The sequence below is a fragment of the Blennius ocellaris genome (genome assembly GCF_963422515.1).
Source record: "Blennius ocellaris genome assembly, chromosome: 10".
Lineage (NCBI taxonomy): Eukaryota > Metazoa > Chordata > Actinopteri > Blenniiformes > Blenniidae > Blennius > Blennius ocellaris.
This window is the reverse complement of record NC_137659.1, coordinates 16,700,475-16,714,218: the sequence shown is the minus strand read 5'-3', so window position 1 is coordinate 16,714,218 and position 13,744 is coordinate 16,700,475. Positions and strand designations below refer to the sequence as shown.

The following is a 13,744-nucleotide window of genomic DNA, read 5'->3' as shown; positions in this document are numbered from 1 at the left end:
GTAAGAATAAGCGGCTTAGACTGAGATCTGAGATGGAGGTGGGAGGGAGGGAGGATAGATAGTGCTTGGGAGATGAGAAGAGAAGATGAGGATAGAGAGAAGAGGAAGAGGAGATGGACAGATTAGGAGGATGGAGGACAAGGAGGGGACATTTGGAGAGAGATGAGACGTACAGGGCTGTGGAGATCGGAGTGGAAAGCCGTGATGTGGAAATGGTTTGGATCCTTTTTTTTTTTTTTTTCAAGCCTGAGGAAAAGAGGAGGGGAAAAAGAGAGAAGTTTGGGGTTTGAAATACTCCTTGGCTTTTTGTCAAAGGGCAGGGATTTACAGGATTTGATCAACAGTGTCAACTTGAGGGCACTTTCTTCCAAGAGGTTTTGAATGTGTGGCTTCAACAACAGTGTCTGCCTAAGAACACTCTGTCCCCAAAGACTTTGACTTCAAGCCCGGGCTTCCAGCAGCTTCTTTATTAAAATGTTTCCACTCGGCTCCTCTCCTTTCCACTACAAACAGATTGAGGGCAAGACATCGATCATCGTCTGTTGAAAGAAAGCAGAGTGTCTCCTGTCCCTGAGTACCTGTCATTAGGAAACGATAAAGAGGTTTAGAAGAAATGTGATAGGCTGTGCAAAGGGATTCAAGTTATTTTGACAGTTTGAATAAGGAAAATGTAATGCTTGTTTTTTTGTTGCTGTTTTTAATTTTTTTTTAAATATGTCTAAAATGAGAAAGCCATCAGGAATTTCTACTTTGCAGATTTTCTCTCTCTTCTTTATTCATCGTATTTGAAGTTTAATATGGTTGTGGAACTTGGAGCCCTTGGCACAACGATCATTAAACAAAGCGTAAAACGCAAGACAAAAAGCAGGTCTTGCCTATCAAACACTGGGCATCAAGTGCCGAACATTTTTACTTTGTAAATGCCAAGATGTGTGTTGTTCTTATTTTTGGTCTGTGAGGCATTTTCTCTGGCTACGCTGTCATTCTTGAACAATCCAACAATGACCTAAACTTTTAAGTGTCATTTAAAAAAAAGAGAGAGAGAGAGAGAACACCTTATGAGGACGTCACAATTAAGTTGTGTGTCTTGATGTTCACGATATAATATTATAGCCCTGACACTGAGGAGGAATCTAATGTTTGTGTTTTGTGTCTCCTCAGCTTGGTGACCACATGAAGATGACTGTCCAGCCTTGAAGACCGACAGATGTCCACCTTCCCCAGACCGTTCTGCTTGGCCAACGCATCTGGCATTCACACATGAGGGAGGCTTCTTACGCAGGAGGGCGTTTTTCACCTCAACCATATATTGTCTTTATCATCAAGACCAAAGTGGACCGATGTGTTTGTCTGAATGACTGAAAGTACCCAACAGCCCTTTCCTGACATGGAAGGATCAAGACTGAAATGAGATCCTGAAGAGACATGAACTGAATTCCTTTCAACTCAAACATTGCTCTGCTCTTTTATTTCTTCTGAAACATTTGACTAACTAAAGAGACACTTCTGAACGCCTTTCCATAAAAAAACCCAAACCCAAACTCAATTATTTAAGTGTCGGACAGATTTCTTCATTTCCTTAGACCCTTTTCAAGGGTCTTGGGTTCTGTGTTTGGAGGACTATTACCTCCCGTTTGACTATTGATAGCCTTTTTTGTCCATCTAGTCATGGATCTCCACAGGGCAGCATTCAAGATGGAGAGTTCCTCCTACCTGCCTAATCCCTTGGCCTCTCCAGCCCTAATGGTGCTGGCGTCTACCGCTGAAGCTTCTCGGGATGCCTCGATTCCCTGCCAGCAGCCACGCCCTTTTGGCGTTCCTGTTTCAGTCGAGAAAGATGTCCACTTGCCATTTAACAACGGGTCGTACACTTTTGCATCAATGTACCATCGTCAAGGTGCAGTTCCACCAGGATTCCCTAACCGGGACTTTCCTCCATCCCTCCTCCACCTTCATCATCAGTTTGCTCCTCCCAACCTGGACTGTTCGCCCATCAGCATGCTGAATCACAGCGGTGTTGGTGCTTTCAGACCTTTTGCGTCTCCTCCAGAAGACCGTGATGGAGTACCGGGTGGGTATCAGTCTGCCTTCACGCCGGCCAAGCGTCTCAAAGGTTGCCTGGATGCAGAGGCCTCACCCCACCTGCGGTACTCTGACGCAGAGGGAAAAGAATATGACTTTGGCGGTGCCCACATCCCACCAGGGAGCTCGCCCAGCAGCACCTTGAAAGCAGTGGAGGACAGTGGAAAAAAGATCTTCGCTGTGTCTGGCCTCCTGTCTGATCGAGAGACTTCCTCCAGCCCTGAGGACCGCATTGAGCGCTGTGAGTAGTAAATCATGTCTTCCACACTTGCACTTGGTGAACATGGAATCAGATTGTAGTGTGCATAAAACATGTTGACAAATCATAGCAAACACATATGAAAAAGATGGGACTAGTGTTACAATCTACATCCATCAAACAAACCTTTCTAATTACCTATAGAGAATTTTGAAAACATGAATCAGGCGGTAATGCCCACTTCTCAAAAAAACAAAGTTAGTATATAACTTTTGATGGAACGGTGCCTTCTTTCAAGAAGAGAGTTCAGAAGTCCGTGACAAATGACAGTGGGTGTTGTTGTGGATGTTATGGTGAAGCAATGCCATAAAATTACTTTATGCTGTCTTTTCATACAATACATTTTGTTTTAAAGTGCAGAAAAAAATAAGGATTCTGTGTTGTGTTTCTGTCGAAATGCAGTGCCATTTTTTTTTTTATGAAAGATGGTTCCAGGGGCCAAACATCCCCTCACATGTTCGTGTTTTGAATACATGAAATAAATAACACAGTGTGCACACTGTACCAGAAATAACGTCACTGTGCATTCGGCCGTGTTGAGTTGGCGATCCTAATAAGTAGTTTTGAAACTTGAAAACGCACATGAAAATACATATACATATATTATAGTTTTGCAACTAGTTTGAGTTTTCTTCTCTTGGGAATCTTTTGTGCCAATGACATAACACACCATATTTTAGGTTTATTCTGCAAACAGTAGTAATTAAACTTGCAAACAAGACACACTAACACACACTCAACCAAGTGGAATTCTGGCTCTTAAATTAAAAAAAACTAAAAAAACTAAGTGCAACTTGCTGTAATTTGTGAAAGAATGCAAATGTTCACACACCAGCATCACACACGCCAGTAAACAATCCCATCTATGTTTTCTTGTCATCATCTCTCCTGGCTCTCCCTATCCTTGTTTCACAAGCCCACAAGCTCCGCTGGTCACATTAGCATTCACCAGTGGAAGGCTGCCATTTGGTCCTCACGCACTGGGAATCTGATTAGTGTGTGAGCATGTGTATGTGTGTGAGTGACTGGTTCAGAGACCGACCATGCTCTTTGCCATCAGCATTCATCATAGCTTTGCGCTAACACCCTTGTTGCCAAAAGATTTACCCGCATACCCCAAAAAGCTTGGGATCTGTGTGTGTGTGTGTGTGTGTGTGTGTGTGTGTGTGTGTGTGTGTGTGTGTGTGTGTGTGTGTGTGTGTGTGTGTGTGTGTGTGTGTGTGTGTGTGTGTGTGTGTGTGTGTGTGTGTGTTTTCAAAGCAAAACTATAAGAGGGTTATAGGAGCACCGTGCCCAAGTATACAAGCATGCAAAACACTCTTCCAAACACACAGACGGCTTACAGCAACCACACCAACATCTCCTACACATGTCAACAAGCTGCATCGGATCCCAGCGACAAATTAGGAGATGGGTAGACATTGAGACAAGCTTATAGTGTATAATTTAGGAAGCCTGTCTTTATGACACGGTTTCTCTGCTTTTTGACTTTATTTGACTCTTTCTCTGCTCCTCCTCCTCCATCTTTGAGCTCGTGTTTGAGGGATGTATCCTTGATGGAACACATGAGAGACAGAGGCGACGACCTGAGACTGATCCGATAAAAAGACCACCGCAGGAGAATCAGAGAGGGTGCGAAAGAGAGGGATGAAGGAAGAAATGGAGAGGAGGAAATTGGGAAAATGACACCAAGTGGTTGGCTGACAAGGGAATAAGAAGGAGAAAGATATCATGAAGAGCACAATGTGAGAGAGAAGGGAACAAAGAGAGAACAAAGCGAAACACAACTATTCTGCATCATCTGAGACTCATTAATCTCAAGAGTTGTCTTTGAATCAAAAAGTGTGTCAAGTAGGAATTTAACATAGTGTTTTCGTGGCACCAATCAGGTACAGCGACAGGCATTCTGCCTTGCTCAAGAGGACCATGTTCACTGAATGCCAAGTATCTCACTACAGATTCCTGAGCTCTAAGTCTGGGGCCAGGAATAGAATAGAAGATGGGTACGGGGCTTCTGTGCTGTCTTTTGGAACGGCTGAATCTGTATCTAATCAGGTTAAATCTTGGCACAAGTAGCCTCCACCTCTACCATAGGCTTCTAATGCAATTGGATGTGCAGAGGCTCTGCTTACAGCAAAGAATTATGGGTTCTCCTTCACTGGTTTTGGCTATCCAGGAGAGGCGTAAAGAACAAACAACACTTTGGTACAATCCCAGGAGGACAGTGCTCTCGCTGCTTCGCACACACATTAGCTAACTAGCAGCCTTTCTGCTGCTTCACACATACAACAGCTTGTTTTTGCCTTTCGTATTGCAAAGACATTTACAGTGCTTCTGATAACAAAGATTCATGATTAAAAAAATTCATTTACGTGAGTAAATGCATCATTATCGGTTTTATTTGAAGACTTTCGGTTTTCTTTCAAATTATCTTAAAACTCGTATGACCTGCAAAGCAGAAGTTTGATATGGTAAAAATAAACAATGTGTCTGGGCCCACAAAGGTGCATCAAATGCTGCAGTGACTTTGAAGATTTCAGGAAACTTTGAATCCTTTAGTGTGACTATACCTGCCTTCCATCCACACCGATACACACTTTCCTTCATGGTAATCGATAGAACACAGATGCTAAGATACAACCTCAGTGACACTTGCCCCGTTGGTAATGTAAAATCATTTAGGCCAGTTCAAAGCTGAGAAAAACACCCATTGTTGTTTTGCATTGACCATCTTTACTACAGATGGCTCGTTTGGTGGCTACGACACGAAAACAAATTATTTTTTTTTTAATTCTAATGTAATTACTATATTTCTTTTGAGCATCATATAAAAAAGTGAATGATTCAGGAGTTCATCTGTCTGTAGGATTTCTCAGAAACGATACCTGATGCCTTATATAAAAAGAAAAAAAGAGATAGAACACCCACCTTTCACGCTCCTCGTCTCCATATGTATTTTGGTAGATTTGAAGTCCTTACCACTTATGTTGTAGCACTATGTGGCTGAAGATAGTCAAACAAAACTACTATATAGTATTTAAAAAAAAAAAAGTTCCCCAAAATACCAATTATAACAATCCCACTATAATCCACTCACCTGCCATGAAAGTTAATCCCAAAGTTGATCCTTACTTCTTTATCTCCGTTCTTAAAACAAAGTGTGAAACAATTCAAAATCACCACACCCTTGCAACTTACTTGCATATAATTCTGTGAAGTTCGCCTCCTGCCACTCTAGACAACAGTGGCCCACACCGTGCTAAGCCCTCCTAAATCCCCCCTCCACACCCGGAGGCACGTTGGCTGTTAACTAAACCCGCTAACCTGTCAGTCGCTAAACCTGTGCATAAAGGCCCCATCATGCCTTAAGAGGACTACACATGTCATATTATTATAAAAGCTATTACCATTTACTGCATTCACATTGTGGGGTTTTAGCACAGAGAGGGAGGAATTTAAAGTGGAGGAAGGTTTTCTGAGTCTAAAAAGTGAGTAAAGGAGACAATGGAATTATAAGATGTGTGATTGGAATTAATGCGAGTGTTGTCAAATGAAACAATCCATCCGTGCAGTGCATTTATTTGTTTGCGGAGGGGATTTGATGATTTTACGTGACATGTCAGTGTGGGGGTCTATGCCTCAGCATGTTCCAGCATCAATGTTTTCTCCTGCTCTTTTTTTTTCTCTTGTGTTTCTTCCTCTCTTCTTTTTCTTCCTTCTCAGTTCCTCATTCGTCTTTCGCGTGCTCCCTCCATCTCATTGTGCGCCTCCCGATGCGAGTGTGTGACAGCTGTAGTCTGTTTGTTTACATTCTCCCTGCTCTCCACATTTACAAGGCTGAGAGATTTACACTGAACCTGACCCTAAATGCCTAACCCAGCTTCCTCGTCTTTCTCTTCCTTTCTTCCTTGTTTTCATTTTTCAATTCACATCTTTTCCGCAAACAGTTAAGAAAAGGAGGCGAAAATGTCATTTGAAAGACAAATGTACAATTGGAAAAAAGAAAGAAACAGGAATGCTTGGCAGGGAAAGAAAGAAAACAAATTCTTTAGAGGGGAAGGGACGTCTGAGGGAGGAAAGGGGAGGATAAGATAAAAGAAAAGGATCAGAAAGCATCAGAAAAAAAATGGCTTGTGGGAAGGAAGGAAGGTTTGGAGCAAAACGGGAGTATGGTGAGATGTTGAGCTGAAATGCAGATCCCATCTGCCTGACTGAAATAAAAGCAGTGGAATTCTTAGGAAAGTTCAGCATGGAGGGATTGTGATAATATCCACGATAACGGATCATACTAAATCTACATTTCACTCAGAAATCCAGAAATTACTCCTCAAACTGCGCACGACTGTTTTATATTTCAAGAAACGGCCTAAAATGTCTGGTATTCACAACAACGTTTTAACAGTTTTAATGTTCAACTGAGTGCATCTCACACGCAGCTGTTAAAACACACAGCAAGAGGCCTTCTCGTCATCCTGATCCTCTCCTTTCTTCTGTTCTTATTTGGTGTTGCCTTCATTTTTTTGTTTATATTCATTCCCCTCCCCTTCTTCTACAGAGCAAATGTCATGTGTGTTGTTTCTTTCCCAAGCCAAGTAGGAGAAACTGTGCTGCTGAAAAAAGTCACTGTAAAGTTAAATAAACTGAGGAAGTAAGAGAATGAGAATTCTCATAAAGGGAAGATGGATGACGGTGATACTATTGTTGATTTTACTTTCATTTTTTTAATGTCAATCTTCAGCAAAGAGCGATGATTGCTTTGGGATTCCTACACTTCCCTCTTGTCAACAAACTGTCTTTGACTCTTCCATCCTTGTGTTTTCCATTTTTATTTTTGCTATTTTGGCAGAATTTTTCGTATTTTCAATACTTATTTCATCCTGCGAGTGGCAAGTAAGGAGTTAAAAAATACGGCCAAGGAGACAGAAACGCTCATCCCTCTCCTTGTCCACAAAAATCTGTCCTCCTCCACCCTCGCCCTCCCTCCATCTCTGCCTGTCACGGTCTAGTGGCAGGGTTAAGTTAAGTAAGAGTGTTCTAATAATTACGACTGGGACTCGCCTGCCTGCTCGCCCGCGTGTGTGTGTGTCTTCCTGTCAGTGCTTAGCCAGATGTTAAAAGGCTTGTCCCTCTCATGTTGCCTCCCTGTCAGTCTCCACTCTCTGCCACACACACACACACACACACACACACACACACACACACACACACACACACACACACACACACACACACACACACACACACACACACACACACACACACACACACACACACACACACGCACCGAGGACTGTCCTACTTGTGGTGGCTTTGTTTACCCCCATGTGAGTGCCCTTCTGCCCTTCTGGCAGCTCCCCCAGGGTGAGGAGTGTGTGTGTGTGTCTGTCAATACCAGCCTTCACACATCTGATCCATATCTGGTTCACATATTGAACGGAGGCAAACTTTTAGTCTGTATGTATTGAATTGTGCTTGGTCTTTCTACAACATTAAAATCCTCTTTTACATGGAAGAATCACATGAAATATGTGGGATAATAAAAAAATAAAAAAAAATAATTTGATCCCTCTGTAAGCAACATCCCCACCCCCCTTTCTCTCTCACTGGGTGGTAACTGGAAGGAAGGAGCAATTGTGTGTACGTGCGCGTGAGCGTGCGCGCTCTTGCACTTGTGTGTGTTTCACTTGGTGTGAGTCTCCGCGGTCATTGTTGCGACACCGTGCAGATCAAGGATTAGTCGCTTCCTGTCGAGCCTTTTGTCGGCCCAGCCACTCCATTTGGACATAGATCAATGTGTGCATATATTTGTGTGTGCACATGTGCGCTTGTGCGTATGCGTTCACGTGTGCGGGTGTGCATGCGGAGGAGCAGGTCACACAGATGAGCCACTGGAGCTGCTGCAAGGCACTTGAAGGGGACAGGATGAGATGATAGAATCCCCCCTGTTGTAACGCCTCACTGAATATTCCTCAGCTTTCAGAAGTGATTTCATCTCTTACTGGATTGTTTTTTTTTTTTTTTTAATGTATGAACACACCTGGTTACATGACATCTCCCTGATGGTTCACTCTGTTCTGACAATGTGTTTAAAAAGTTATTTGCAATTTTTTTTTTTTTTTTGCACACATACCTTTTCAGAGTAGCTTTAACCTTAGTCCTGAAACCGCATTTTTAACCTTGAAATTTAGAAATAGTTGAATTATTTTTGTCCCCACAAAGCATATAAGATTATAAAATACCTTCATGTTTGCAAGTAAAACAACACACACACACACACACACACACACACACACACACACACACGCACAGATCTGCAATGTCCCAGGTTCCGGAATTCCACTTTGTTCCCTCGGTGATGTCAGCTTTGGCCAATAAAAAGCCTGCGGTAAAACTCCACTGAGTCTCATACAACTGCAGCACACCTGGCAACGCAACACACATTTTGCTTTTATTATGTGCACACACACTCTCAACCTCTCGTAAGGTCGTGACATACCATCGCGCTGAACTTTACCTCCACTGCATTCTGCTTTTTGAATATCTCACACAAGGTGACTTTTTTTGTTCAGTTTAAAAAAAGAAGAAAAAAAAAGGCAGCAGTACTTATGTACGTCCGTCTTTCGTAAGTAGAAGTTTGGTGAAAAGGTTAATGAGTCCAAACTTGCCGCCGACCCAACAGAAGCACTCCCCAACATAATTGCATACATGAGACATGTGTGCATCATTCTCCTCTGTACAATCTTGCATGTTGTACATTGTGGTTTGTCAGGTGTTTGAGTTCATCTGGCAGGAGCAAAGGTGATCTTGCTTCTCGAGAGCGCTTCAGACACCTCCTAATGCAGATGTGTTAAAAGAGTCCAGTTTTTCCGCTTCTTCTTTTCAAACCGACTTCCTTTTCACTCCCCTGACTCCCCTGCTTACCTCCCTCCTGTTCTCTCTCCATTCTGTCCTCACCTCTTTCAGCCTCTCCTCACCCCGCCTCCCTCTCTCTTCCTCTCCTCTCCTCTCCTCTCCTCTCCTCAGTAATCTAATCTGCAGCCAGTTTGTGGATGCAGTCTAGTGTGACAGTCCCGTCCCGTCCCCCCCCATCCACACACACACACACACACACACAAACACACACACACACTCCACCTCTTTCATTTTCACACACACAAAAAACAGGCCGGTTTCCAAAAAGCCCACTTGCCTGGCATAGAAGCCCCCCCCCTCACTCTCTCTTCCTCCCCCTTCCCTCACCCCTCACCACACTCCCTGTCTTGGTCACGCCCTCTTTAATATTGAATTATTCATCAAATCTGATTGGTTCCTTCTGATGGCGGCTATGATGCGAGCGGATGGTTTGTGTGTGTGTGAAAGGGGTGTTGTGGGTTCGAGATCGTTAGCTCTTCTTAACGCACTGTCGCTTCACAAAGCTGGATGGGCCCGTTACTTAGCTCGTAGGCGCGCGCGCACACACACACATACACACCACTTTTTTTTTTTTTTTTTTATTTGGCAAGAGAAACTCAAACTTGCACCTGTAGCTTTTTGGAAGTGAAACAGATATTTTAGCATAGAAGAATAATTTCTTTTGCTGTTTTCATTTCAAAGTTTCTTTTCCTGAAAATAAAAGTTGTGGTGCATCACATGGTACCATATGTTATCGCCACCTCCTCCTACCCAGGCAGCAAAGCTTAGCATCTGCTGCAAGAAAAGAAGCCCCCAAAGTCCCTTGGAAAAGGTGAAACAAATCAATAATGGGTGCTTTATATGCATGTCAGAGTGTGTGTGGATGTGTGTGCATGCTCATATGATTTGCATGCCCCACAATCTATACTGTTCAATAATGGCCGGGCACTATCGTATCTGCCGAGATTCAAATGTTTCATAGAAGAGCGTGTCTCTACTTTTGCACCCATGTTACTTTAATCCCCAGAAACACTGTGTATCATTTTCAGGAGCTCTAAATAAAATGCCATCGGACAATATAGGTTTAAATGATGTCGCTTTGATGAACAATTAGGGTTTTGTTTTGTTTTTTATTCCCAGTAAATACCAAACATAATGCTGCTTGTCTACTTCACGGCATGTTCAGTTTTACCCATAATACATCTGCACCTCTGGTAATGTTTTTGTATGCGTGTGAAATCACATTCATGCTGCAGACTTTGTTAAAAGCATAAACAGTCGATGATCACGGATTTGCCTGCACTTCAGAGAAAGACACGGATAAAGAAAGGATGAGTGTGTCGATGTTTGCACACATGTGTGTTTGGTATCTCAAACACCTTGCAAGACACTTCACATTGACCCTGTGGTGCCTCTGCATATCTCAAAGGCATTAAGAGGAAGACAGTCTGTGTGTTTGGTTTTTACGTGAGTGTCAGTGTCACACAATCTGCCCGACACACAATAACGTTTTTTTGCTGGTCACAAGCTCACAATGACAAACATTTTTTTTAGTGGATCTGTATTTCAACAAAACATACACACAAGTGGATTTAAGAAAGCTGAAAAAGTTGAATTTTCCTCCATCCTCATCCTCCCCATCCAGTCCCCTCTTCCTCCTCCTCTTTATCTCTGCTCATTGCCTTTCTACCCCCTCCTGTCCCCCGTCACTGGGTGTGTGTGGAAACCCAGCCCACTGTTCAGCAGATGAATAATTTAGCGGTGTGTGTATCATCTGTTTACCGTGCTAATCCATCTGTCAGCAGGCACCTATCGATTCGCGCCTGCCTGGTAATTGTGCGTCTGCGACACACACACACACACACACACACACACACACACACACACACACACACACACACACACACACACACACACACACACACACACACACACACACACACACAGATGAGCCTCCAGAAACAAACACACACCTCGTGCGCCTATATGATGTGCAGGTTAGCTCATCTTCAGATTCTGAAGTTGTGAGAATCCCAGACACTTCATCTTTACTGACTGAATTTAGGGTCAAGGTCACACATTCTGACACTGTTTGCATTTCTTTTCTTTTCTCGTGGTTCACATTTACAATTAATAAATTGAGTTTATTTTCTTTGTGTTAATGTTTTTATGTTCGAAGATTGACAAAAATTCCCATGTAGCTGCTTTGTATCAGCCTACCTACAAATCTCGAGGTTACAAGTTTAGGTAATTTACTTTGAGATCTCTTATGATTAGTGTAAAATCAGCAACATGGCTATACTTTTAAAAACTGTTTTTCTCAGGTGCCTTCTTGATTGTGAAAGTGGGAAGTTGGTTGGACAGAAGAAAAATGATAATCTACTTTCTGTCTTTTTTTTGTTTTAGTTCCAAATATTCCTGCTTTCATTTATTTATTTATTTATATATATATATATATTGTTGTTATTATTATTCCTTGTTGTTTGCATAGTATAAAAAAAGGCACACATTTAACACTTATACAACCATCTAATTTTTTTTCATGGGTTCCAAAAGAAAGACTACAACTTGATGTTCTACCCAGTTACATCTAAGAGTGAATTCTGAACTTCACAATACACATATATGAAATGGAAAAGGTGTGCAAAATCAACAAGACGGCTGGAGAAAGACACATTGAAGAGAGACAGACAGCGAGATTGTAGTGCTAGAGAGCGCACCGCTGTAATGAATCCATGGGTGACCATTGATGGTTGTAATTATCAAATGGCTGGTTTTAAAAGCTCATTGATTGATGTCATTAGCTCCATGAGTGATTACTAATTGCTGTGCCAGTATGTTAACCACACACACACGCACACACACACACACACACACACACACACACACACACACACACACACACACACACACACACACACACACACACACACACACACACACACACACACACACACACACACACACACACACACACACACTTGTTAATATATTAATAGGTGTTGAAACACTAATGTGATTTCATTACTTAGAAGACAGAAAGAAAGGATTTCTACATTACCTTATACTAAATGAGATGATTATAGTAGTGTATCTGTCATATGTTTTAATAATCACAATTGTTTTACCAGTTTTACAAAGCTGAAACCTGTTGTATTGTTTTCTCACCCTTTTCCTCTACATTGACCATTTGTACGATAATCTTCATCCCTAGTTTGTGATGACACTTTTTTTCCATATATTCCTTAAACTTGGCCCCATGAACCACTGACTGATTGTTTGGGCTGACCTACTTTGACCTCCCAGCAAACTTGAGGATAGCTACAAAGGTCATTTTCTTCAATCAAACGTGACTTTGAATAATGCCCCATTGTCGAGCAGAAAGACATCTTAAGCAATAAAACGTGTGACACTATTAATAATTAAGACAGGTCAGTTCACTTTGCCCCGTATGGGGCATTTGTGTAGCAAGTAGCCGGTATTGCCTTAGGGTATTTTGATCACTTCCACACAGACTTCCCCTCATGACAGCTTACATTTCCCCCCCCGTAATAATGATTGTTGTTTTGATTAATATATTGCTCTTTATTTACATACCAACAAGAGTTGAAGTCCATCCTCCTCTCCACTGCTTTTTGTGTTGTTTTGTGTGTCTATTTACATCCTCCTTGGCTCCTCTGTTTTCTGTGGGATTTTTTTTGTCCTTTCTACAGTTGCCAGCAGGGTCAGGAGGACCACGTTTCACTGTCCAAATTCGCCCTCCCACTGCCACTTTCTCTCGCTTTCCATGCCTCTCACACACACACACACACACACACACACACACACACACGCACACACACACACACACACACACACACACACACACACACACACACACACACACACACACACACACACACACACACACACACACACACACACACACACACACGCACGCACAGAGCACAAACATACACAAACTCAGTGGGGTACGCAGTAGGGTTCATTTCGATGTGGAACGTCTAATATCACAACCCTGCGGCAAAAATGTTCGGAATTCTGCGCTCTTCTTTGTGAAACGTCACAACTGACTTTGTGTGTGTGTGTGTGTGTGTGTGTGTGTGTGTGTGTGTGTGTGTGTGTATGTGTGTCAGGGGGTGTTAGAAGCAGGCAGGGGCTTAGCAGAGCAAAAGAGAGCAAATCTGTCAGCTCTCCCTGGGCAGACAACCCTTCTGACCCTCATTCAAAGACATATTGATTCTCCTCTACACCCAACAGGGGAGGAGTGTGTGTGTGTGTGTGTATGTGTGTATGCACCACTGTGCATGCATGCGCGTGCATGAACAAGTGCTTAACACAGCTTCTTTGCTTCTTCCTTCATAAGGAAAGCAATCTATTCCTGCAGTGTTGGTAAATAATCACATAAATGTATTTAGTTGCGTAATCACTTCAAGTTGTTTTTATGATAACGTGTGTGACTCCAGAGCGACACCACAGCGGAAGATGGAGATTATTTCAAGTAGTGGAGTC

General features: G+C 42.5%; 1 protein-coding gene across 3 annotated transcripts in view; it reads left to right on the top strand.

Annotated features, from left to right (window-relative positions):
- Nucleotides 1-1,668: 1,668 nt before the first annotated feature.
- Nucleotides 1,669-13,744, top strand: part of rnf220a (ring finger protein 220a) — a gene marked incomplete at its 5' end in the record, with an annotated part of 142,494 nt that continues 130,418 nt past the window's right edge. For all 3 annotated transcript variants that reach the window (XM_080502898.1, XM_080502899.1, XM_080502897.1), the window contains one exon: nt 1,669-2,323. In XM_080502898.1, the coding sequence (XP_080359024.1) occupies nt 1,669-2,323 (655 nt within the window). The remainder of the gene's footprint in view (nt 2,324-13,744) is intronic.